This window comes from Pezoporus wallicus, unplaced genomic scaffold (assembly GCF_028554395.1).
Source record: "Pezoporus wallicus isolate ANWC-B61680 ecotype Strahan unplaced genomic scaffold, APGP_CSIRO_Pwel_v1 contig_13942, whole genome shotgun sequence".
Lineage (NCBI taxonomy): Eukaryota > Metazoa > Chordata > Aves > Psittaciformes > Psittacidae > Pezoporus > Pezoporus wallicus.
This window is the reverse complement of record NW_026640476.1, coordinates 93851-120385: the sequence shown is the minus strand read 5'-3', so window position 1 is coordinate 120385 and position 26535 is coordinate 93851. Positions and strand designations below refer to the sequence as shown.

Here is a 26535-nt window from a genome sequence, read left to right as displayed (position 1 = left end):
AATGCTCCCTTTTGCGTGGCCTTTGGTTAGAACCCAAGGCATCAAGCTTGAACAAAGCCAACCAAGATGCCTCCATTTAGACTAAAACCAGAAACATCTAATTCTATAGTAGTTTGTGTACCTTGTTACTATAAACAACTGTATGTACTGAGAGTCTTCTTTTTAAAATACTACATATTTTCTGGCAAATGTCAAGCTCCCTCAACTCATCTGAAAGCAGACAGGATCTCTAAAATACAGCTTTGACCTTTTTTCCAGCCACTGATCAAAACCCAGTTGTTCTAAATCTTGTATTGGTAGTAGTAGTTTTATCAGATGTTTTATGGTTTCATTTTCCTGCATGTGAATATCATGAGCATATAACCATCAAGGGAGAACATAGTAGCTTCTATAGTATAAAAGCTAATTATAATTAACTGAACTGTGAAAGGCTTGTGCTTACTTACTTATTATGTTGTTCACAGATGCTCTACATTCTAGGTAACTGTCATAAAAGGCAAAAGTAAATACTGTAACAAAAATACAAGTTAACATAAAGGTGCCTTTCTTCAATTACAGTTTTATTTGGGGCATTTTTACATCACAGACTAGTAACTTACAAAAAAAGTTGCTTATTACTAATTGCATGAAATTGGAAAATAAAGACCCTCCTAATCTATTGCCACACCTTCACCACCACAAATTAAACCCAATCCTGCTAACTTTTAATTTTATGAACAGTCCACATGACTAACCCAATGAGACTAGCCACGGGAGCTTGTAGGATCTGGCCATATCTTTGTACAGGCCTCAAATGCCAAACAACTTTGTCAGAGCAGGACTGGGAACTCTATCAAATCAGTCACATCTAGGAAAATAAAAAAATGTTTAAAATAAATATATGTTGTACAATTTTGTCCAAGGTCTATAAAAATGTGCATTGTAATTCATTAATCTTGGTTGTAGCATAATAAACTCTTGAAAAGAAAGCTGTCCTACCATTTATGCCATGGTCATCTTATATGTTTTTACCATAGAGTTTTATGAGCGTGTTTGGGGGGGGGGGGGGTTGTTAATTGTTTTTTAAAAGCAAATTTCTGCAGGCAAGTGATGGTAATAGATTTTTTGTTGTTCCAAATGATGCATCTTCTGGGTAACTATTATTATTTTAAATACTATCTTATTTGATCAAAGTTTTGCTTAAAGCAAGCAAAATGTATTTCTAAGTCACTGGATAGCATGCAATATCCACCCCTACCCTACTTGGTTGCTAAGGCCATCTAGTTACTTACAAAATAAAACAAGCAATCCCAAAACCAAGCACATGCTTCGTCTGCCTCGAGGCGAGAAGGGCAGGGGGGAGTTAACATACTCCTTTACTCATGTATGACAGAAAAACATTGCTTCTAGAACAGAAAGGCTTTGAAATAAAACACCATAAGATGATCATGGCAAGAATGGCAATATGTATTTTTTTCTCTCTCTATATATATACATCTATATCTGTGTGCAACACTTAGGGACTGGTCTAGCAGCCTCTGTACCTGTATGTAGACCTACTGGTATTGATGGGACTACTGGTGGGAGTACAAGTCTGCAGGACTAGGTTCCTAATTCAGTAGAAATGGAGGTACGTGAAGAATCAGGAAGACTCTTGAAAAATAAAAAGCTTGTCTTTCTTTTGCAGTATACAGCAAGTAACTTCTGTCTGTGAAGCTACCAAGTTATTCAGTTATTTGTACATTATATTTGTTTTAGTTTGAAAATATATTTATTTATTACAGCATATGCAAAGTTTAATTGTTACACGTTTCCTATGCCCTCAAGTAAAAACAATTAGCTTTTAGTATCAAGGAAAGCTAGGGTTAACATTGGCCAAACAGTGAGGATACAATGATGTTTTTAACGTCTGATATGCATTAAATGTTAAATAAAGGAATGATTGCTTAAACATAATGAAAACCATGGCACAAACAATGGGCAATGGGAACCTTTTAAATAACCTAGAAAAAGCAAAGATAAAAAGCTTTGAGAAAGTCTGCCTTCTATCAACCCAAAAAGGTGGAGGGAAGGAGGAAGAGTAGGGAAGAAACCACATTAAAAAAAAAAAAACAAACAAAAACAACAACAAACCACCTCCAGCATGGAGATTCTATTAGCTAGGCACTAAAATGCACAACCACATTGAAATGCACAAACAGCTGCAGTCAAGGGGACTACTCATACGAACAGGGATTAGAAAGGAAGGTCTTGACCCTATCTGTTGCTGAGTTTCTCCTGAAAGGTGGTCAGTGCTTCTTAGCTGCCACTGCTGTCCTGCTTGGCACCATCAGCACCCAGAACAGGCTGGCTTGGGCAGTACAGTGGGTTGCCTTTAATCCACCATCACAATGAACTCCTCCTGGAAAACTTGAGTCACACATTCTCTCCCCAGCTAAGTCTTTGCAAGAGTACATCCTTCCATAGTTTTGCTTCATGGCTTCGTCTGTAGGAGACGTGAGAACGTGCAGCTCTTTCCTTGCACCCAGGATTGAGGCTGGAATAACCGGGAATCTGTCCCATGTGGTCAAGGAGAGCTGCCTCTGTGCTGGACCTATGCTTTTTCTCTCTGCCTCAAGAAGCTCCATAACTTGCTTGAAACATACATAGACCTTTCATTCCTCCAGAACTGCATTTCCTACACCAGCTTTTTAAAGAGTATCAGCCCACAATGTAATGGTAATTTAGTTGCCACAGAGTGACAGTGCTTATCTACACACGATGTTACGTGACTGTACAGTACAGCTAGATAATGAAGCAAACAAGATACTTCTCATGATGTCTGAAATGAGGGGAAAAGGAGCAAAATGGAAAGAAATCCGGCATGTTTTCATGCTGTAGTGGCAATCTCTTGTGGCAACATGAACTAAGTTTAGGTGAGAGGAGGGTATCTTGCAAGCAACTGGCAACCAGCAAAAGCAGGCTTGCCTCACACACTAGTTACAGACAAGAGAATATCGTACATTTCAGAATACAATATCCCTCTCTTCCAATTTCAGGTGTGCCTACTGCTATTTTAAATTAGATTCAGCTTCAGTTTTCCAATTTTGTTTCTGCAATTATCTTATTAGTTCAATAGTGTTCACATTTAGACAAAATCCTCTGTAGGATTTCGAAAGATCCTGGATGGTTTGTTGCTTTGTTCTGGTACTGTTATGGATTCCTCCCTCAAATACACATTGCCAGGGAACAACATCTGCAATAAGGATTTTTACTCTCTACAGCCTACAGCCTTTCACCAGAGGTGTCGTCCAGTGTAACTTGGCGGAGCAGTTGGTATCTGGAAATAAGGATAATAAACCCATAACTGAGAGGTCTAGTCTGTTAAAAAATCAGTGTTACCATGCTACATGTACATGACAGCTTTCCAGACTGCGGTTCCACAGCAAAGGGATACAAACTCATCTTACACCCATACAGAGCATTCACGTCTCTGTAAAAACCATGACTATATGCACACATTAATCTCTCATTTTACTATCTCCGTTAACCTTTGTGTCCACCACAAAACAAACAAAAACCCAACCCAAAAAGAAATCCTCCAGCTTCTCAGCCTTTTCCCTGAGCTGCATAGTCTGGTATCAGAAAACATAGGCATAGATGAATCCAGGCATCAGGAGGATGCTATTCATTACTGACAGCAAAACACCAGTCTTTTCATTTTATTTAAGTTGATATGTTTCCCACTGTCTTACAGGAGAATCCTTCTATCTAGTCCCTCTTGTTCACTAAAATCAGCCAAAAGAGACCTGCAATCAGTTCACATTATTCGGTTTGAAACGTAGAGGCTGAGTTATGGAATCAGCTCATGATTCAAAATAAAGCAAACCCAATTAATATGAGTATAAACTGGATCATGGGTAGATTTTTAAGAAGCATGTAGATATGCATGAAAAATATGGGGATGAAAATTCTTCTTTTTCAACAGTATGTCTGCTATATGAAATGTCTGCAAGTATAAATTACACATCATGGGGAAAACATTTAGAAAGTCTGGCATCAGATCACTAAGCCATTCTTACAACCACCAGGCTACAGAAAAACAGGTCTATCAAAGAATGGCATGCCAAACTATTGTCTAAGAAAGGAAAATCAATGCTATTAAAATGTTCTGTTTGTCTTTTATTAATCCCTTTTCCAGAGATATACACCTCTGTAACTTCCTTACAAAGAATTACATATATTTTACACGAAAATGGAAGATAGGTGAAAGACCAGCACTATCTGCAACAGTGATTCTTATTTAAAGTAATGTACTGGCCTGTAAACATCTGTGTGACTCACATCATCTTGAGAAAAAAAACAGGTTAGAAATTGTGTCACTTAACAGTTATGTTAAATACCTTAACACAGATTTAATTTGAAAGGGCTATTGAACATACAGTCTCAAAGAACTTGGTTCACTCAAGCTACACTGCAAAATGTGAATGGCCAAGTAAAGAAATGCAAAATACTTAGTAATTACATCTTTTCTAGAGGGAAGGGAAGCATTACATGCATACTTGCTGCCACAGGTTTCACATGAAGGTTTCCCCCCTGCTGTGAATAAGCTTAAATCAGGTTTTTAGTTAGCAGTGGTTGTATATGTCAGTGCATATCAAGGATTTCTTAAATCATCATATTTTTGATACTTACAGTCCCACCATTTAGCACAACTGCCATCTCAGTTGGCTGATAAACATTGCTTCTAAAAGGAGCACTAGGTCGGCTTCCCAAACTGCCGTTTCGAAATCCTGCTGTTCTTAGTGCTGTGTTTAGAAAAAAAGAGATAGTTCTTAGGAAACAATTAACGCTGTGCATTGCCTTTGAAATCATTAAGTGTCTTGCTTCCAGTTTAGTGATAGGAAACTCTGCCACCAATTTTAACTTCTGTGCTATACCAGTTTTCACATTGCTTTTCAACAGCTGTTTTTCTTACATTGTTGGGGACGGATCTCAGAAGAATCAGTTTTACATAAATTGTTTGTTGTGGAACTGGAAAAAGTCTATTGGAAGCAAATTGTTGAAGTTTGCTTCATCTCATTTCAATACGAGTTAAATGCCTTAAGTACGAAACCTCTGATGTATCTTGCACAGTGTATTTTGCAAAGCACTTACTGTATTGGTCTGGATACTGTGGGGTTAAGTAAAATGATCTTACATTTTGCTTTCTATCGAATTCAGAGGACAGGGATCCAAAACATTGCTCGAGCCAGTAAGCATGCTCGCAACCCCCATGAGCATTACTTCAGCATGACTAGCATATAAGGATTTTCCAGATGTTTCAGATTATATTTACTCTGAGAAACTAGAAACATGAAGCAAGTACTGCTTTTGAATAGCTTAAACATGGCGAAGGACTGAAGCAAAAGAGAAGATACTGATTGTCCTTCTGAATGTTTATACCAGAAATACACGAGCCTCTCCATTAATTTGAGCTCAAGTTTGGATTCAAAATGTAGATTCTGAATGAGAGAGATGCATAGCTAGGGATGTGCTTCTTTCTCTCTAAATCAGTCCAGGGACTAGCACATACAAACTCTCTTTTTACTTCAGGGTAAATAATGGCTTCACTGAACTCAGATGTGGCCAGGGAACAGAGCGCGTCTATCCATGTGACTTGTGTGGTTACAATGGGCAATACTCATCTGTGAGCTGGTAAATAGAAACACCCTTAGTTCAGGCACCTGGGGCAAGAATTTCTCTTACATTTAATTCAAATGGCAGTTCTACACTCTGGTTGAAATCATGAATGAGCTGAAGTTTACAAGAATTTCAATACAGGGTTTAATGAAGCCAGGACTTAATATAGTTGCACTCTGTGGAACAAGATTTAAATGGATCCTGCTGCCATATGTTCTTATCTGTCCACTGCCAGTCCTCTCTTTGGGGGGTGTGCACTGAGATGAGCAGCGCTATTGATTTAGGACAGAAATGTAGAAATCCAGCCCTGCAAATGCTCAGTTGTTGACTTCAGATGCACACAGACCCTCACTCTCTCTACAGTTTGAAATTAGATACTGTTGCAAAACACTGGGAGAATAATGGATAGAAATGCCTAAACTAGAATTATTATTTTTTATTTTACATTTAACCATCTTGGGGTCAGTAGCAGTCTTTCTTTGCAGTTTGGATTCATATTGTGTATTAAACACAAATGGTTGCACTGGTATTTGCTAGTACACATTAAAAAAAAATCTCTTTATAATGCATACTGTCATTAAAATATTTACACAAAATTTCCATGGTCATTTCAGAGTTAAAGAGCCAGTAAATTCAATTCCATATTGCTAAATTTTCCTTCCCTATTCCTGCAATAAGTCTAAAATTCTTTAAACATCAGAATTGGAGACAAAGCTTATGGACAAATTATACATTGTGGATTTTTTTCTTTCTTCATACCAGTTTTACCATTTTTCCTTGTACTTTTTCCATTACTATTGAATGCATCTACTTACATAGAGTACGTATAGGTAAGAAGAAAAAATAGTGCCAAGAAGATTTGAGCAAGTGTCGTGTCAAAGTTTCCTTTTAACACATATATTTTGTTAACTTTGGGTTTAGGCATTGGCTCCAAGCGTGACTTGCAGTGCTAGAAGTTATTAAATGAAATTCAGTGAGTACCAGAGCTGCTTTGGCTTGGGTTTCCTGCTCCAGCTGTAGCATTCTGCATTGCACATCCAGATTTGTCATATATAAGGCAAATTCTCTTTGCCTTACAGAAGCTGTCCTATTGATGTTTGTTTCTGGTGTGTTGCACTTCCAGTTGCTTTTTTCCAGGGTTTCTAAATACTTGACTAACACTTTTACAAGACACTGGTATGAAAATAACTCTTTTAAGTAGGTATTTCAACTTCTCTATCATGACTATTAAAATCCCAGATCATGTGTTGTTGAAATGATGTTTAAATAACTGACTTTAAAATAGTTTTGCTTTATAAATGCTTAATGATATTCCTGGAATATAGCAGCTCTTGTTATACATAACTTGGAGCTAAGAAAGAGACTAGGAAAACACACGCTTGTTTGAGCCACAGTTTAAAGGTTGTTCAGATTCTTAAAATGCTGCTTAAAATGTATTTTTTTTTCTTTAAGAAAGAAAAAAGGAAGCAAAATTACTAATCTTCTTTATGCAAGTATTAATGGAAATAACAAGAATTGAAAATACGTTTATTCAAGCATGTTTTCTGTTGCAACCTAACTACTTCTGGAAACAAATATTAGTCAGGGAACCAAGAGGTGTTTTCTGGTTATCATGTCTTCCACAATTTTACAACTAGTAGATCTTTCATTCTTAAACATCATTCTTCAGTATAACTGAAGCAAGTACCTTTCCTTTCATTTCCAAGCTCTTAATGATGAATTCTTTAATTGAGGTTAATTAAATGAAAAAAATGAGAACATTCTCTACATACCTGCAGAGAGACAATTGCTAATAGATTCCAATTGCTTAGCCACTGACACCCATCAGTATAGTAATCTGACTTAAACTAACACTTCAGCAGCCATACTACAGGACTCGAATATTGCTACCTGTATTTACTTTAAGTCTCTACCATATTAGAAAGTTTTGACTCCAAACCCTGTTGTTGTAAGTCTGTAAAGAATCACTTTAGGAATAATAAATCTGTTTTGATTTATTAAAAATGTATGTATCCTTATCACACACGCCATAGGAATAGGAATGCATTTGTTATGAAAAATATTCATAATGGCATCAGATAAGAAAAATCTATTTTGTATTGTACTATGTAAGATTCAGATAGATTAAAAGAGAACATAAATTGCACTATAATAGACATGACAATGGTTTTATAGATATCATGCATCTATTCATCTCACTAAAGGACTTAATCACTGAATGATCAGATTAAAAAGGAGCTTCCAGCTCTTTTTTAAAGTCTATGCATGAATGGGAATAATACAGAGTGGAAGATCTGGTTTTGTTCTTAGATATGCTTTAGTCAGAAATAGCTCCACTGAAGCCATTGCAGTTACCCTACTGGGACATTAATGTGATAGGGAATAGAGGACGCTAAAAAAAAAAAACAAAAGGAAAAAAGAGTGCTTTTTCATCATGAAGCTGCTTCTGTGGCTCTGGAACATTTGGAATAAACAATCATTCTTTTATCCATGTGATTTTTCACTTGTTTTACCACTGCCCTTGGAATTATACTCACACAACTTAACTCCTTTCTGTTCAAAGCTTCTGTACTAGAAGGAGACCTTTAAAGTTCGTGTTAAACTAGAGGAAAAACGCCCTCCTGACCTGACATCGTGCCAGACAAGTGTGCTGTTTCCCTCCACATCTGGTCTACATCCAGAGGAAACATCAAACTCAGAGGAAATAAAAGATATGTAAAAATGAATAGGAAGGTGAAGTGCCTGGATAATGTGCCTTTTGGGGGCTGCCAAAGCAATGTGGGAACATTGCTGTAATACCACACTTCTCAATTAGAGTGAATAAAAAGCAGTGTGACTAGTAACAAAATCCTTTATCCAACTGTGGGACAGCACCAGACTGCGCCCTGCGCTACAGAAGACTGTTTGGCTCATGCTTCCCTAAGCTGCTCACATCAGCATCCCTGTGTATTTTCTCACATGGGTTAAGCATTCAGCAGTGGTTTGGATCTCTTAAGCAACCAGTTGTTGCTGGTCTTTCCATCAACCACTCAAAACCACTATCATTGCAAATTGTAACAATGGGTCATCAAACATGGTTCTATGTCACCAAACAGCAATGACAAGGAAAGTAACAACTACCTCAAAACCTCTATCTGTGCATATTCTGCTCAGACATTAAGAATAAAGACTGTCTTTGACCTTGTCTATATGCCACTCTGCGTTTTTTCCCCCCCCCCCCCCCCAAGTGTCACAAAGTGGCACTAAATTCCATTTTAATGGAAATACAATTAATAATAATTACTTTGTTGCTCAAGAGGCTGAGCATTTTGTAACAGAACACTTCATTTTTTTTCTTGGGGTTTTGGAAACTATTTCATATTAAATGTTGTTAACTAATAATGACAACAAATATTATTTAAATGATTTTAAAATAGGGGCTATTTTTTTCCCCACAGTGGATTTTTATAGGCTTTCAGTTTTGGCTTTGCATTTGAAATTGTTTAGTTTTTCAATGAAAAACAACATGCAGAAGACTCATTTTAACCAAACATAAGTATTTTCTCTATTGCTTCCCCCCATTTTCTTGGCTACTACAGAAACATATAGTCCTCTATAGTAAATTCTTACCTGCATTATGTTCATCCATTGAAAAGGCTTTATTTTCCATGTAGCTCCGAGGAAGCTGTATATCTTCCTCAAAAGCAGTTTCACGCATCCTTGGCTGTGAAGTATCAAAATAATTGGGAGTGTTTTCCTGCTGTGATGGAAGGATGGTACAGTGAACCTCTGGGATGGCATGAAAAATAACAAACACCCAACCACTGGACACCAGTGCAATAGCAAGAGTGGGATCACTCCATTTGTCTCTTCTCTTTAGCTCAGCATTACCAAAGAGGTACATAGTCATCCAGGCTACCCAAATCAGAATGGAAAAAAAAAGTGTTATAATGAGGCATACTCCGTTTTTCTTCCATTTCTTAAACTTCCCACAGAGAGTGAAAAGAGAAAATCCCATGGTAAATACCATCAGGAACATAACGTAAATCAAAGCCATAGCAAAATCCATTGGTTCGTAGCTGCAGGCCAACTTGTTATCTCTGACAACTGTCAGTATTAACCACTCAGTTGCAATAATGACCTGAACGAGCATTAGGCAGATTGCCACACCAGCTAGATGCCAGCCAGATGGACTCTTCCCATGGCGAACTAGTCTACGAAGTCTCCAGGCTTGAGCTAGCAAGCACGAGAAGCACAAAGCAAAGATAACTCCCCATAGAAATCTTCGGGTAGAGCACACCATTTCATCTTCTTGTATGATGAAAGCAAACGTCAGCCCAAACAGTCCTAGAGTCCCAAAAAGAAAGAGGAAGTGCATTCCCAGGGGGCTCTTCTTCTCTTTGTCCTTGATGAAGGGCAGCCTCACCAGCAAAATCAGCATCAGCAGTAGCGTGGTCAGCACACCTGCCCCTGCAACTGCCTCCACCACTATTCCCCAGATGGCATCCAGGTCACACAGGTAAACATACTGAGGGAGAAGATCCAGTCCACATCCTCGAGATGTACTTGAGTTTTCAGAAGAGCCATAGCTGATCACGAAGAGGAGGAAGAACCCAATGGCTCGGTAGGTTTTCATTTTTCTGTCTGAGACAACAAAATAATTGTTTGCTTAGCTACAGTTCATTTTGGAGGATTTCACAGCAATTGGAAGCACAGCTTGTCTCAGTAGCCTGTGTTTACTGGGTTTTTGCAGCTGGCAATAGCCTACCCCGGGTCCCCTTTGCTGCCCTCCCAGAAAGCTGCTTTTGCCTGTTGTGCTCTGAATGCCAACTGAGTCATTACTGTGTTTGCACTGATTGAAAACAACACTTACAAACATTGCCCCTGCTAATATCCTAAAAGACAACCAGAGGAAATTCTGTATTCTGTTGCAAAATAATGTATTATCTAGAGTACATTACTGCTCAAAGTCAGGTGCTTAAAGCTTGTGTAAATTGCACTGGGCCTGGTGCAAGCATAAGTTGTACCAGAATTAGATAGTTTCAGTCACAGCCTTGCTCCTTTCACTGGAAAAAAGGCCAAGTCAAATCATTTCTTTTTTTTTTTTTTAAGGATAGAGTAGTCCCAGGAAAATAAACCTTGTGCTTTTTTGATAAAGGAAATTCTTGTTTTCATGCTCAGTCAATAGGTAGTTATTCACTCCTTTCATCCTCTTCCAAAGCCCAGGTATTAGATTGCATTTGCAAATGGGAATGGTTGGCTAGAGAAATCCCATCTTCTGTGACAATGGTGCACACATGCAGTGTCATGAATCAAGTAATCAAAAATGAATGACTCATTGTGCTTCTTAGCACGTCTAAAGCCATTCAAAGGAAACAAACAACAAAAAACAGAGCATCACCTTCCCTGATCCAGAGAGCAAACAATGGCGAACTCTCTAGGAACACAATGTATCCCACTCAACTGCGAAGACCAAAAGCCTGAACGAATCCCAATTTAGTTTTAGGAAGAACATGGGTTAAGTGCTTTAAAAGGATATATGTTATGGCACTTGTTTTTATGAAGCAAAGCATGGCAAATGAGACTATTAAAAATGTAACCTTTACACGAGCAATCTGTCCCAGCAATAGTTGCCCTATAAGGGCAGTCTGAAGTAACAACTCATGCACCAGACATGAAACCTGACGCTGTTAACCTTCACTTGCACAGTTAGTGCTGCAGGTTCCAGCAGGATTATGTGCATTGATGTGAGCAACATGCCTAGGTGAAAATGTTCAGAGTTTAACTTCCATATGCATGGTATGACCATGCAGAAGAAAAGCACCATATACACTAGCAGTAATGTTAGTCAGTGGCTCATGTGATGTGTTTTCGACACGGAGCGAGAAGCAGAGAAACTGTTGGTACCTCTTTTGTAAGTTAGACAAACAGCCCTAAGTGATTGCACATCTAAAGATGTTTCAGAAGTCAGAAATATATTTAATGAAAATGTCAAAAACTTAACGAGAATTGAAAGCGGTTTAAAGTAACAATGCAATGTTGTTGTGTTGAACACCATCAGTCATAACCAACACAAAACCTGTTTATGTAGAGTAGCCAAAACCTTACAGAGTCTCTTGCAGCTCTGAACTAGAGGTTTTCTTCCTGTGCATTACAGTTCTGTAATGACCAAGGTTACATCTTGGGGATCCCAGTCTTCAAACAGATGTTCATTCCCCTTTCACAGTACAATGACCAATGGCTATTCTGGCTTTTGCCAGGAGATGCATGATGGAAATTACAGTTTCCTATTAGAGACACCAAGACAGCAAATGTACTGATATAAATGCATAACGACTTTATGGTTTTCATTCATACAGCAGACAAAAAGAGTATTAGCAAATACTTCATCTCAGAAGTAGAAACTGTAACAAATAAGGTAATCTGGGATTAGACAAGCAGGAAAAGGGTAATTGATGATCTGTGCCTGCCCATAGAAATTACAGTATCCTTGCACTGTGGAAAGAGCCGCAGTGTTCTAATGATGCAATGACCTGCAGCTAATGACTAATGATTATTTTTTTTAATACCTAGCTGTTATTTTCTTTATGGGGAATTGGTAGAATATTTACTTGTTTGTATCTTGTATGTGTAACAGGCTTCTCAATGACTCTGTCACCACACTCATGTTAAAAATACTGACTTTACAGACAGAAAACTAATCATCAGTGAAATGTATTCATTTTGGTATTGAGTATGGTTACACTCAATAAATCTCCTTGCCCTGTGAGTACATAATTAACTAGAAGGAAATTCTGAAGGCGATTTTACTATTCCTTCTGTGCGCAGGCAGTTCCTGCTCCAACTAGTGCATTCACTCTTTAGAATACCCAAAATGTCCCAGAAAGCGTGAAACGGTAAGTACCTGCTGACACAAAGAGAGGAAATCCACCAGGACCTACTAAGGCAATGCTGTGAACCACTGGTACCAATTTCAAGACGGGATCATGTGGAAAATCACTCAAAATTCATTCTAGATGCTGCCCCAAACTGAAAACAATAAACAGCCCTTAAGTGAGGATTATGTTAATTTTCCACTACCCTATCAATTACAAACTATGATATGCATGCACTAAACCAGTTTCAATACTAGCTTTGTTTATTAGCTATCCTCCAAAGACCTGCGGGGTAATGAATTAACTGGAAGTATGTCCAGTTCTAAGATATTTTCCAGTTTCCTGGTTACTTTATTCATGTCATGTAACCCTCATGTGATTGAGCTATTCTAGGACAGTCTGTTTCCATGGAGATTGTGCTGCATGGGTAAGCAGTCATATTGTCAGCCCATCATTTGTTTCCTCTTCCTATTTGGAAGTGTTTGGGAGAGGGGGAGGGAGGGTTAATGAATTTTAGTATTTCCCCTGCCATGAAGAAGTAGTTTCTTTTGGAAATGGGGAATTAATCCGTGACAAAATATTAAGAATTCAAAATACATGGTCAGAAATGCAGAGACATTCAACTCCAGAGTTTTCCCAAGTTACTTCCATTTGTGAAATTACTTTTGGGAGAACTGATGGAGATCAACAGTGATTCTCTTAGAAAGCTCCTAGTTAGCTGTAGTACTGACCACAAAGTCCTTAGGACTGCTAACTTATACTTCCTTATACTGCCAGGTATTCTTGGCCTGAAATTGTATTCCTACCAAGTAAGTCTTGCTAAACACTAGATCCTATCCACACCAAAGCTTGCAAGCCTAAAAATCTCCAAACAAGGAATCTTTTCCTCACCACTGCTATCAACAGAGCCATGTTTACAACCTGTTTACTATTTATTTCTGCCTGATTAGGTAAAGATTGGCAGCGTTAATAACCAAACCCAAATCCTCTGTCTAGCGCTGGTACTCAGCATTGACCCAGAGAGTTGTATAAACAAGGGAAAACACTGCATTACAACATGCAAGTTTGGCAAGGGAATGCCACTACTTCAGCAGAAGCCATAGATTCAATAATTTAAGGGGGAAATAGAAAGTCTTTTCATCAGAAAAGTTGTTTTGGAAAAATACTTTGAGATTTTTATTAAAATAGTGTCTTCCTCAAGTTGGTGCCGGGGTAGAACTGCAGAGTCCTGTGTGTCTCAAGATTTTGTAGTAAAATCCTCTGTCTGCACACTACCACCAACAGTTACCTAAATCAGCAACTGTAGAGGAGTAGTATTTTTACCTCTGTATCTACATTAGCTCTGCAATGTTATGCAACCTGACGGTAGTAACAACAGCACTCTATTAGGCTGACACTTCACTTATATTACCGGACAGCTACAGCAACAGTAACACAGCAATGTCACAGATTTCTAGCATAGGTACCATAAGTGACATTGATATATCCCCACATAGCTGAATGGAACTGTTCATACAGGAAGAAATCAGCTTGAGATTTATTTTTGTTTCCCCAAAATCCATCTCCAAAATTGTATTTCATGAAAACTATTAAGCCAATATACCCAAACCCAGACCAATCACAAGCACATCAAATGAACCAATAACCCTCACACACTTCAGGCAAAAGCAGCAAACAATTTGCAGGACAGCTTCCAAATCCAGTCCCCAGTTTTTGATTCACAATCTTCTCTCTGTTTTCAACAGAGTGAAGTCCTCTATGTTAACTGGTGTAGAATCACTACAGAAATTGCAGGCACAAAGCTGCCCCAGCGGGTTTAAAGTACAATTACAAGCAACTAAGCACAAACAGAAGAATCTCACAGCTGTCATCAAAAAGTTGTCATGGTTAAAAATCAATGAGGCTAATAGTCAAAGTCTTCCGACTGCAAATATCATCTGGTCAAAAAGATGCTGTTTGAGAATATATAGAAAGAATAAATCTGTAATCATGCAAAGATTTGAGGTTAGGCTATTCATGGTTCGATGTATTATTTGTTCCCCTTTTTTGAGTCTTCATGTTAATCAACTGATACAGGAAGATGCCTCCAAGCACCGAGAAGAATAACAGCCTAGTAAATAAAAGTGATAGTAGCACAAATAGTAACCTGCTTTGCCACACATAGGCAGAAGACTGGTTCACTGTACAATTTCTGACAGAAAACCACCCCCACCACGAAGTGTTGTGGAGAGCCACTAGTGAGGAGGAATTAATCACAGCACGGATCTCTGCCAGCTCCTTTTGATCAGATCTGAAGAACAAGCTTCAGGACTGATAACAGAGCAGCAGCGCCAAGCCGAGCTCAGACTACTCAAGAGATGTACTTCCAGAATAATAATTAATAGTGCAATTATGCTTTGTATGCAAAAATACAGCAGAGGTTGAGACATCCCCTGCATTAGATTAATACACATCATGCTGTGTACAGCCTCACGGTCACAGAAAGCAAGACCCCACTCCAAAAGGACATGTACAAAAAGCACTGCTTTCACTTACAAATACATTGCAATTCTGAATATAATATGATCTTTCTAATGTTCTAGGTGCTCACAATGTTCTTAAGTCAGATTCTGTACATTACCCGTGCCCAGATACTTCTGACCATAATGCCTAATGTTCTTTATACTACTGGTAGCAATCAGTGATAATAATAAATGTTCTTCTTTGCTAATTCTCAGACTGTTTCTGTTCATGTCACAGCCTCACGACAGATGGATTTCCTTCACTTTGTTTCTTTTGATGCAGTGAGAGAACACCTGGTAAGTAGCATGCATATCACCGAGCAGTAGTAGTCTTAGAGCGATGATAACCAGCCTAGGTGTTTAGGTTCAGCACGCAGGAAATCCTGTTAGCCTCGGGATAAACATTAGGCCAGGTGTAAACAAAGGGTTCACCTAAGTGCTAAATCTTATCGCTGCCCGGCTTCGGGGAGCGCTAATACAGACGCAGGGCGTTTTACTCACTGGAGAGAAAACCGCTGAGGCCGGGCAGCCCTTCTGCGGGTCTCACTGTCCCCGGCCCGGGACCGACCACCGGCGGCGAGCGGCCACCGGGAGGTTCTGCCCTCGGCCCGGCCCCGCTGCCCTTGGGCGCCCGCCGGGAAGCGTTCTGTTGAACCGCGACACGGTGCCCGGCTTGGCTGCAGCTACCCCCGGGCGCGGAAGGGCGCGGGTGCGGAGCTCGGCAGCCCCGTCCTCCCCGGTGTCCCCTTAATCCGCCTGCAACCTCCTCCTCCTCCTCCCGTGCGAGCGCAGCCCGCTCCAGCCTCCTCTCTTTTGTCCCTTCGCTCATTTCCCTCTTGGATTTCTTTTCCCAGTCTTTCCTTCCCCCGCCTGTCCCTGCTCTCTTTCCCCATCCTGTCTTCGAACTCCTCTCCCCTCCTCGCCGGCCTGCCGTACTCCCCTCCGCGGGGCGCAGCCCCTGCTACAAACCCCCCGCCCTGCCCTATATCCCTCCTAATCCCTCCCTGGACTCCCACATCCAGCCTGTTGTCTGCTTGCGGCCACCGGGCCAATTCCGCGGGCAGCGCACGAAGCGGAGTAGGGCGAGGGCTCCACTACGCCCCGGGGACAGCCCCGCGGCCGGGGGCCGGTCCTCCCGCACGCTCACTCACCTGCTGGCTGTTGCAGCTCTGTCCGCCAGCCCGCCGCAAGTCACATCCCGGCACCGGCGGCGGGGAGCGAGCGTAGCGCCGAGCCCCCCCGCGGCGGCGGCGGCTCATGGAGCGCCTGGCGCCGGTGCGCAGCGAGCAGAGCGGTGCGGTTCCGTGCGTTACCGTACGGTGCGCTGCCTTCCGCGCTCTGCGCCCGCCGCCCCGCCGCGATACGGTCCCGCGGCCAGCCCCCTCCCACCGCCCCGCCCTGCCCCGCCTCGGCTCGGCTCTGCTCGGCACGGAAAGGCACGGCACGGTGCCGCCGGTTGGACTGAAGGGTCAGTGCACCCCTCCTGGCACCCAGCGGTCCCGGCTGCACGGGGTGCCTGCACCGCCGGGAGGGGACACCCGGGCAGTGCGGGTGTGCTCACACACACACACACACACACACACACACACACACACACAGACAGACACGCAGACACACACAGACACACACAGACACACACACACCCTGCGTGTGCAGCATGGCACGCGTACACCTCTGTGAGTGCAGAGTGGCACAGGTCTGATTGCAGCTCTACGTGCTCCTGCAAGGTGACGGGAAGGCAGGACACAGGACAGTGAGCAGGCACGGAATCAGGCAGGCATTCCTGTGTGCAGGCAGCGTGCATTGGGAAATCACCTCCCAGGGCTGCTGCGTGTGCACACCTCACCATCTCGGGGACTTCAGGGGTGAGAGGATTTGCAGCCCTGTGACAATTGGAGATTTGCAATGGGCTGGATGCGTTCACTAAATGTACTTCCAATGCACATTGTCCAACCTGCCCTGGACAGCAGCTCAGTGCTGGGAAGAGGAAAATGAGAAGTGCCTCTTTATCGTGCAAGTGACATTTTACAGTCTGCTTAGGCAGCAGAACACAGGAGCAGGCCTGTGAGTGCATGAGGCCCTGAAAAGGCAATGCTGGGATCTGTTTGGTGTCTGCCTCCCACCTCCCAGCATGTAGCTCATCTCCAGCTTTCCAGCTTCTCCACAGTTCAACTCTTGAGACAGATGTAACCCTTCTGCCCAGGACATGGTTTCCTAGAAACTCTGTAAAGAGTCAGTTGGGGAAGGGAAGGACCATCAGCTTCAGTGTGTGATGTTCATGAGCAGCAAAACTTTTTTGCCTTTTCAAGTCATTCGAGTATGTTTGTGAGACACATCAGAAACTGGCAGCCACATTGCACTGTGCATCCATGGTTTTATGTTAAAGAGCTAATGAGAAACTGGGCAGCTACAGCTGACATGGTGTTATCAGCAGTCAGGACTGATGCCTGTCCATCCTGAGAGCGGGCAGCATGCTGCTTTTCTCACCAGGCTTCATAGAACCATAGACTGGTTTGGGTCAGAAGAGACCTTAAAGCTCATTTAGTTCCAACCCCGTGCCGCAGGCAAGGACACCTTCCACTAGAGCAGGTTGTCCAAGCCCCATCCAACCTGGCCTTGAACACTGCCAGGGATGGGGCAGCCACAGCTTCTCTGGGAAACCTGTGCCAGGGTCTCACCACCCTCACAGGGAGGAATTTCTTCCTTATATCTAAACTAAATCTCCCCTCTTCCAGTTTAAAGCCATTCCCCCTTGTCCTGTCTCTACATGCCCTTATAAACAGCCCCTCTCCAGATTTCTTGCCTGCCCCTTTAGATACTAGGCTTCAGTATCCAGAGCCTTCCAAAGGCAGACGTCTGCTTGAAAACATCCATTCTCCAGCACAAAAGATCTGCAACCTTTAAACAGACTCATTCTAACATGCGTGGGCTTGTTTAGATGTCACTTATTATGCCTTGGGGGGTTACCTGAACTTCTCAGTATGGCTGGCACAGAGTAAATCGGATGGTGTGTTGGGCTGTAATTGCCAGTGTTCAGGCAGGGCAGTGGGGAGAGAACAGCTGAGGCAGAGGCAGGATTTCACATTTCTGCCCTTTTCTCTTCCAATTTCTCTGCCTTGCTGATTCTGGATTTTAGTCATTGGCTTTATTTGAGCCACACGTAAGCGATAATATCCTGCCCTTGCATCAGTCGATACCTACATGCTATTCAAAGTAAAAGGGGGCAATCTGACAGAAACTGAGGTGGTGAGAGGTGAGGCAGCTGCAAACTGCCCAAGGTCACTCAGCGGTCTGGCAGGAGAGTGAAAATACTGATTCACCAGATCAGTCTGTACTCCCCTTCAGCTTGGGAGCCTGAGCCAAGCACCCAAATACTACAGTAACAAGCAAAGACTTTTTTGTGTCTTAATAAACACACAGAGTTCTCTGTACCATGCTGGATGCAGAGAGGTAGACCAAGGGGGAGGATGAATCACAAGAATTCATGTGCTGAAGGTCTTGGCCCGCTCACAAGGGAGCAATGTACTCAGCCCCTCAGCAAATGCAAATCTTGGTCATTGTTCCTTTCTTCCTGTGTGTCTCTCACACAGCCCCTGGTACAGTAAAGGAAGCAGCCTCTCCTGTTTGCCTTTCAGTGACAGAAGCAAATGTCCCTCTCAACTATTACAGGCCGATTGCTACCAAATAAGGCTGATTTCTGTCCTGCCGAAGCAGCTTTTATCATTAGCTATCATGAAAGTGCATAGCGGACAGAATCATCAAGGACATTGTAGAAGAACTTTGTAGAGTAGCTGGACTAAATGACAGCTGCCCTCGCTTTAAATTCATTAGCAGTTAACTTTGACAATATGCTCTGAAAGTACACTTTTAGTCAGGGGAAAGGTGTTTCCACCACTCAGCCACTAGCTCGCCAGCAACTTCAGCATTACCTTGCCTCAAGAGAGCTGGAGGGAGGATGGAGTAGGTGCTATGACCTGTGTGGACTGTGCGAATTCCCTGATCTCACATGGTGCCCCCAGCTCCTACAGTGCTTCCCAGGACCCTCTGGCAGCTGCAGGCAGCAACTGCCTCCGGGTCACCAGGGCTTGGAGGAGACTGGGGAAGGGCCAAGGTGTGCAGGACCAAAGTAAGGGTGACATTTAGACAGCTCTGCTTATGAGATGCAACACTTCCCAGAGCTGATGACTTAAAAGATGTAAGCTCACTGCTTTTGTTCATCTCTGAAATAGCGAAGAGTACAAATGTTATCTCTGTCTTTATTTTAGACTGGGCATATAACATTCTCAGCTTTAAAAACCCTCCACGTTTCAGTAATTTTATTCTTCCTGTTGCCTACAACTCACATTTAGTCATTGAACAGAATTTTACTGCTTTTTTCATTATTTGGTTTCCTGCTTTTGCCAATAGGTGAACAAAGAATCTGTGATGCTACATGTCGTGAAGTTTTCTCTTCTACATCAGTGCTCCTAGCAGGATTTCATCATAGCAAAGAGCTGTGCTGTTACAGCAGCACTGAGTGGATAGCACCGACCCATTAACAAGTACCAAATCTACATTGCCACAGACTCTCATTCTCATTTCAGACTTTTTTCTGTGTCCCAACCTGGGATAAAGGCAATTTCTGTCTTCTGTTCCCCTTTTCCCCTCCAGGAAGACAGGAGGCTGTCATGCTTACTGCAGGAGCAGGCAGAAAAGCTGTCACACAGTATTTCACCATCAGCTTTCCTACTGCATGGCAGGTTCTGCAGAACCTTTTCTCTTGGTAGAGGGAGTTTGTGGCTCCTGCCATCATGGAACTGTGCTTGTGCCAGTGCAGTTTAAACAGAATATTTCATTAAGGGATCGGTGTAGGCACATGGAAATGACAATGATCATTAAGTCTGCATTACTGTTGTTTGCATTTGGAAACATGTAGAGGCCCTGAGCAGAGACAGGGCTGCTGGATGCGAGCTGGAGCCAGCCCTCCTGCGTGCAGTGCAGTTGGTAAAGCAGTTTGTTCAGCAGCCTCTGAAGTAATACCCCGTGACAAACCATGTGCCTTAATCCCAGAGTGACCAGGCTGTGCTATCACTTCCTAGATGTTCAGACGCTGCAATAGTGAACATGACAGAAGAGAATAAAGAGATATCGGATGAACTGCACACCCAACCAATGGTGTGTGGTTGACTGACACCATTTCTGATCCCCAAGCAGAGGTACTTTTCATTACATAAATCCCTGCAGTGTGATTAGTTTGCCTAATACTTGCCCTGCTTTTCCTCAGGGCAGGATACAAATCCTGATGCTCCCATTGGTTGGCAGCACCAAGGCACCGATGAGATTTGTGTGACCACTGCAAGACGATTTCTCTGGTTGCTCCTTGCACTGCCAAAGGCAGTGTGCTCTCCACAGTGCTCCTTTAAGTGGGTCTGAGTAGCCAAATGTAGTTGGTGAGGAGAAGGGGAGGAGGAGAAATGAAAGAAAGAAAGAGTCTTGAAATCGACACAAAACAAAAGATGGATGGCAGGAAGGAGATGGATGCATGGGGGAGAGAGAAAAAAAACAATTATTGAAACACTAAGGAGAGATGTCAGCCAGAAGAACTTATAACCATAACACAAAAGAAAGGTGCTTTCAGGATGGATAGTGTGGGTGAACAACCATAGTATCAGATGTTACATCCAAGTTCAAATCCAAGTTACACCTGTTTTTCAACTTGGATTAGACAAACCAAGGTAAGGTATAGCACTGTGCCTGCTAATAACTCTTTGACTGTTTGGTAATAAATACAATCTGTCCTGCAGGTCACCCTGTTACGTGCCATGGCATATGCCCTATGGAGAGGCAATGACTCTCCTCTGCTTATCAGTCATTCTCTCAGCACCAGGACAAGAAAGTAGCAATGCAGGCACAATTTACAATGCAGTCAATGTGATATTAATTTGTTTTCTCAACACATTTCTTTATCGCACTAGTAATGCATAAATGCTTACTTTAAACTGCAGAGAAACATGGACAAGTTTTAAGATCTAGTGCATCTGGTCAAATTTGACTAAAACACAATTTGAATCAAGATGGTCTGTGACACCAGGCATATGTGATTAAAATTCTTATGGTTGGGAATTAGCACACCTTCAAATGCTCATTTCACAAGGAAACCTCTGGAAAGAGATATTTAAATCAGCATACCTCTGACTTATTGAATTAATGTTATGCACTCTCTGAGGCTCTAGCTAGCTAGATACCTCTCAAACCAGACAAACCATTTCAATTTTACAAGTTTATACTTGACCTTTGCTCAGGCAAAGTCCCAGTTAGGGCAAATGATTCATGGCATAAGAACATCTCCTTAGAGCTGCATGTGTTTGGGAGGTAGTGACCCCAGGCAAGACTGGCAGTTTCTGCTTGAGAACCTGGAGCTTCTATCTAGTGAGCAGCTGTAGGTGGTAGTGGGTGCAGTGAGGTTTCTTGTAGTGACAGCTCGGCAGTAGGGAATAACATGAAGAGGTTGTGGAGTAGAAAACCTCCTTCTACCCACTATGGGTTCTCATTTTTCCCTTCAATCACACATCCTGGTTCGGACTCATCCACTCAAGCAGATCTTGTATTTCTTTAGATGTTAAACAAGACGCAGCCTTTTCTCTAAGTAACAAGTGTGTGTCTAAATGAACGAATAAATGTTTTCTTACCTTTTGCTGCAAAGGTTATCTTGGTCATCACAACCAGGTGTGCTGTAAGCACATGCTTATGTTCACAGACTGTGGTTGTGCCCTGAGCCCTGTCTAGGGCTGCTGGAAGGAAGATGTTGCCATCACTAAAACCACAGAGATTTTCTACATCCTGTTCCCTCATCAAAATATTACAAGTATCATCGAGTGTAACTGTGCCAGGCTTGAATGCACTTGTGTTTCCAATGGGCTAGATTTGTAAGTGCCTTTATTTATATCTGCTAGTTTCACATCTGCAATGGGATCTCAAGGTTTTTTAATGAATGCTGCGAAGGGTTGTGCTGGTACCTCTCGATTGTTAGTGCCCTCATCTGCAGTATCTCCTCTGGGGGGTAGGGAAAGACCCTCAGGAACTTTTGCTGCCTTCCTCTTTATTGGCATGTTCGGTGAGAAGTATTATCCGCTGTTGAGGACTGTTTGTGTATCTAAAACCAAATAAATCACATTTACATCCCGGCAGAACACCGAACAAACCCCCTTTGTGAGCTGTCCGGGCCTTTCTGTTGCGGAGACTGTCACCTGCTGGCCACCGAGCAGCTCACCAGCAGCTCGGAACAAAGTCTGATGAGTTAAATATCCAGCTTTGCCTTTAGAAATTACACCACGAAGATGTTCCTGGCTTGTCTTAACTCTAAACAGGGCAGTAGTTCTGTAAATGGAGGTGGATCGGGAATCCAGAAATCTTCCTCATTTATCAAATCAAATATCCAGATTTCATGGTGTTTCAATGCAAAAGTAACCGGGGTCTCATCACAGTGAAGATGTGGAATAAAATGCTAGTTTAAGTAAACATAATGACAGCAAAATAACCCATAACCAGCACTCAAAGGAAAGAAAAAGAAGAAGGACCAGCTGTTCTATTTGTGGTGGATTTTCATCACATTGTACCATGGATACAAGATGACTTTAAGAAAGGGCCTCATCTTAGTATTGACCAGCAGAGCTCAACAGGAATCAAAGGAGCCTTTACAGAAGATCTACTCTACAGCTTTTATAGGAAAGGAGAAGAATTGCTCTAAAAACCTCTTTTAGCCCTGTCCTTCTCCTTGTCCTGCCCTCACATCTGTTGTCACTGCTAGCTCATTTTCTGCCAGTCTGTGGGCCAGAATCTCAACTGTTATAAATAAGAGTGAGTCTGAATTCATTGCTACAATACAGCACTGCAGGATGGTTTATTCTCTCTGTCTCAAGGAGTGTCCCCCTCCTTCCCCCGATTCCTCCCCAGACCTGAAAGCAGGTTAACACACTGCTGAAATGCACTGTTCAGCTGGTAGTTTTTCTGTTTAAGACACAGAAATGAGTTGCTGAGCTGAGCAACAGGTGCCCAACTGCACAACTTCATCTTTACTGGTTATTGCAATAGAGCATCACTCCATAGCTCTTCCTAAAAATCTGTATTTTCTTCTTGTGTGTTACCGAGCTGTGTTACTGACATGCTGTGGGATTGCTGGTAGGAAAGGAAAGCCAGCGCCACAGAGTCCGTTTCATGACAAGCATCCTCAGCTCACTTTGTGTTACACAAGGGTATTGCTGCCTGAAAGCACATCTAAAGCGACACTCAAGCTCACTGCTGCATGTTGTACTGAAACTTTAAAGGGGAGATGGTTTTCATACGCCTGTTAGTTCACATCTGTAAAAAATAGATTTCATATACTTTAGAAACACTTCCTGACCTTGTCTGGAGTCAGTCCTTAGCACTGAATTTGTGCAAAGTGGCCAAATTTTTATTTCTTATTAGGTAATTTTGTGAAATGGGTACATTGTTTTCCTTTATTTCCCTTCATTCCTGAACTTGGACACTTACAAGCTTTATTGTTGTCCGAGCACACTGGGTGCCTGGATGTCTCTCTTACAAAAGCACGTGGCTGGTTTAAAAGAAAACCAGGGAGACTAGAGTCTGTGTGAAATTCCACTGATTTCAGTGAAAAGAGTAATTTCAAAGAATTTAGGACCAAATTTCAAATCATGAGAGGCTTTGGGGGTGGTGCATTTGTATGGGATGCTGAGTCTTAGTCCCCCACACTGTACAGGAAGAATAATGCTATTTACCTACCTTATAGGTTACTTCACTACTCACTTCTTGTAAAAGAGCAAAACACTTCAAGGCCATTCCATGTCAAGAGGACTTAGAAACCTCTGGCTCACAGCCACGTAGATCCTGGGATCAGCTCTCACAAACATCAATGGGGAAAACCAGAGCCTTTTCAGCTTCATTGAGAACACAAGTCTTTGCCCGAAATGCACTTTTCCAACTTGTGAATACAACACTAGAGAAAATTCTGCCTGGCTCCCTTCTCTGCTGTCCACCCACACTCAAATGACTCAATGTCAGTCATTTCCTTGGAGCTGCTGCGATCTTTATTCAGGCAGAAGGTGGTTGAGGAGTGTTGTCTCTAAGTACCATGGAGGCCCGGGAGTGTGGGCTCCCCAGGACCATCACACAGCCTCTTCAGTCCCATCTATCACTTTATTAGATTGAGATATTCTCTCCCCACTGGAGAAAGATTTCATTTAAAACTTCTATTTTGCTGGTAGATTTACTTCACACTGAGATACAACATGAGTTAATACTGGTTTTGAGGGTAAATGAAGGGCAATAAAGATTCTAGCCTAGAAAATGTAGCTTATGAATTTTATCCCTTCACTGTGTATTAATTTTAATGGTCCTTGATGTGCGTTTTATTGAAGGCTGAGTCATACTGCTTTGAGATCTTACTGCTTGGGAAGGAAGGGAGGTTGAGCAAAAACATTATGGGTCTCAAATGGATCCAGCAAGCAGAGACTGCTCAAGCTGTGAAAACACAGTGATGTATCTCAGCAAAAGGAGAACTGAAGGTCAGAAAAAAATCTGTTGTGCTGTGTTAGAGTTTGAATCACCTGAAGCTTGTCTAGACTCAGTGATATTTCTGGTGACAGGGCCGTCACAGTGAGAAGAGCAGATCCTGCTCTTGTTCCTCCCCTCCAAAAACACTCCTGGAGTTAACAGGACTCCCTCCAGGGTCTTGTATTCCAAGATTATAATGATGCTCACAACCTGGGGTAACAAATTGTTGTTGTGACTTGGTCAAGGCAAAGCATTTTCGACTGAGTTTGTTGAGGAAAGAGAGAGAAGCTGTTGTGTTATGGCAGCACATCTGTGGGATGCAGGATGGTCCCTTTGCAGATGTCATTCAGAGTGTTGCCTTGGCTAGGAGAAGGGGGGGAAACCACACAAGCTGAGCTGTGCAGCTTGGAGGAAGGTGCTGTCTGCTGGGCAAGATCAGCCATGACTAGGAATATGCAGCAGAGCATCCACCCTGTTGTTGGAAGTCACCTCCATCTCAATCATGAGTGTTACAGGACTGCAGGGTAGTGCAGAAGTCACAAGATTCAAAGGAGGATCTTTCGTGCCTTTTGTCACTAAGAGTATCTTTTTTCCTTGTTTCTTTTTTTTTACCCCATTTATGTTTGTGTTCCTTAAGGCAGGGGCTGGATCTGATGTTACCTCCAGATGCAGAATTAGGCTGCCCTTTGTGCTACTGAGCACATTCAGAGGAAAGATCTGAGAGCTGGGCAGGGGACTGAAGACAGGAAGCACAGCCCAGGAGCAGGATCAGCTCGGGCACAGAGATCAAGAAATGGCAGAGGAGTGGGCAGGAAGCAGCCAGAATCGGGGTCTCCCCAGAGATTCACTTGAACAGGCACTGCTGGCTGCAGCTCAAAAAGTCACTGACTTGCAGCCAAGTCCTGAAATAGGGTAGGCAGAGATCTGCATGTTCAGTCAGTGATAGTTTGACTTTGAATTTGTTTAGAAAGTTAAGTGTCTTATCTATTTTTTCCCAGGTAAGACCTGGCTGTTTGAGGTCAGAAGCTTTTTGATCTTCTTCAGGGAGCACACCATGAGAGAGAGGTTTAGGTGTACATAGTTCAAAGCTCTGGACCTTCCATCCTCTTTTTTTTTGTGTGGGGTTCACACTCTCAGCGGCAGGGAAAGGCCATTTTGCAGGATGTCTTTATAGGAACCACCACCCTGCTGACAAGAGGTCCCCGAGAGTGCTCCCTCCTGCCTCCTGGGCAGGATTTTATGGCCCTTCCTCTGCCTCTCCTGAAGTTATGGTAGGGCACATTGTCCTCTACTGCAGGCACAGTCAATCAAGTGAAGAGTCTGAAAAGAGGTAGCAGCTTCTGAAGGGTCACTCAGTACCAGCAGACAGGACCACACTGGTAAGCCTATTTATTGTTAGCAAAGCTACCTATCAAATACAGCTGTGAGAAAGTGGCCTTTGGCCAGCTGCTGTTCTTCCTACACGGTGCAGAGGAATTTCGTTTTATTAAGGTTCAGGCTCAGGCTGCAAATCTGGCTGGTATTCAAAGGGGCTTTGGACAACAGCTGATGTTTCTGAGAGTCCTGGCCACTGAGGGCCACATTTCTCCAGGCTCCTTCTGGTTTCTAGTCTCCCTTGGGTTTTATTTTGTAGCACGGAGAAATAAAAGGCCCTTTCCATCTTTAGGGTCTAAAATGAAGAAAATTAGAAACTTAGTTTTAGAAATATTAGATTGATTTTCATGAACTTCTTGGCCTTGACGAAGGATATATAATAGAATCATAGAATGGTTTGGGTCAGAAGGGACCTTAAAGCTCATTCAGTTCCAACCCCCTTCCACTAGACCAGATTGCTCAAAGCCCCGTCCGACCTGGCACTGAACACTGCCAGGGATGGGGCACATCCAAATAGGTGTTGCACAAGCAGAAAGTCTCTAGTTTACTCTGCTGTGTGCACACAGACTGTCTCTGTCACATCCCTGGAAGGGGGCATTTGTTGGCCTGTGTAACCCAAACTTGGACGGCGTTCA

At 42.5% G+C, this 26535-nt stretch overlaps 2 protein-coding genes across 2 annotated transcripts in view; one reads left to right on the top strand and one right to left on the bottom strand.

The window, feature by feature from the left end:
• The window catches only part of IQCK (IQ motif containing K), a 49262-nt gene extending 40727 nt beyond the window's left edge, over window positions 1-8535 (top strand). The window contains exon 9 of the mRNA XM_057418972.1: window positions 8204-8535. Coding sequence (XP_057274955.1) covers window positions 8204-8229 — 26 coding nt within the window. The 3' untranslated portion in view covers window positions 8230-8535. The remainder of the gene's footprint in view (window positions 1-8203) is intronic.
• On the bottom strand, window positions 1754-16337 carry GPRC5B (G protein-coupled receptor class C group 5 member B). The gene is made up of 4 exons (XM_057418970.1): window positions 16147-16337; window positions 9250-10263; window positions 4654-4766; window positions 1754-3298 (listed from the first exon to the last, which is right to left on the bottom strand). The coding sequence occupies exons 2-4, from the start codon at window positions 10253-10255 to the stop codon at window positions 3254-3256; spliced, it is 1164 nt and encodes a 387-aa protein (XP_057274953.1). The 5' UTR covers window positions 10256-10263; window positions 16147-16337; the 3' UTR covers window positions 1754-3253.
• Window positions 16338-26535: the final 10198 nt, after the last annotated feature.

Coding starts and splice junctions, on each gene's coding strand:
- GPRC5B (XM_057418970.1), bottom strand. CDS start 10,255: ATGAAAACCTACCGAGCCATTGGGTTCTTCCTCCTCTTCGTGATCAGC. Junction 4,767..9,249: donor AATGGATGAACATAATGCAG/GTAAGAATTTAC, acceptor TTCTAAACACAG/CACTAAGAACAGCAGGATTT. Junction 3,299..4,653: donor TTGTGCTAAATGGTGGGACT/GTAAGTATCAAA, acceptor CCTTATTTCCAG/ATACCAACTGCTCCGCCAAG.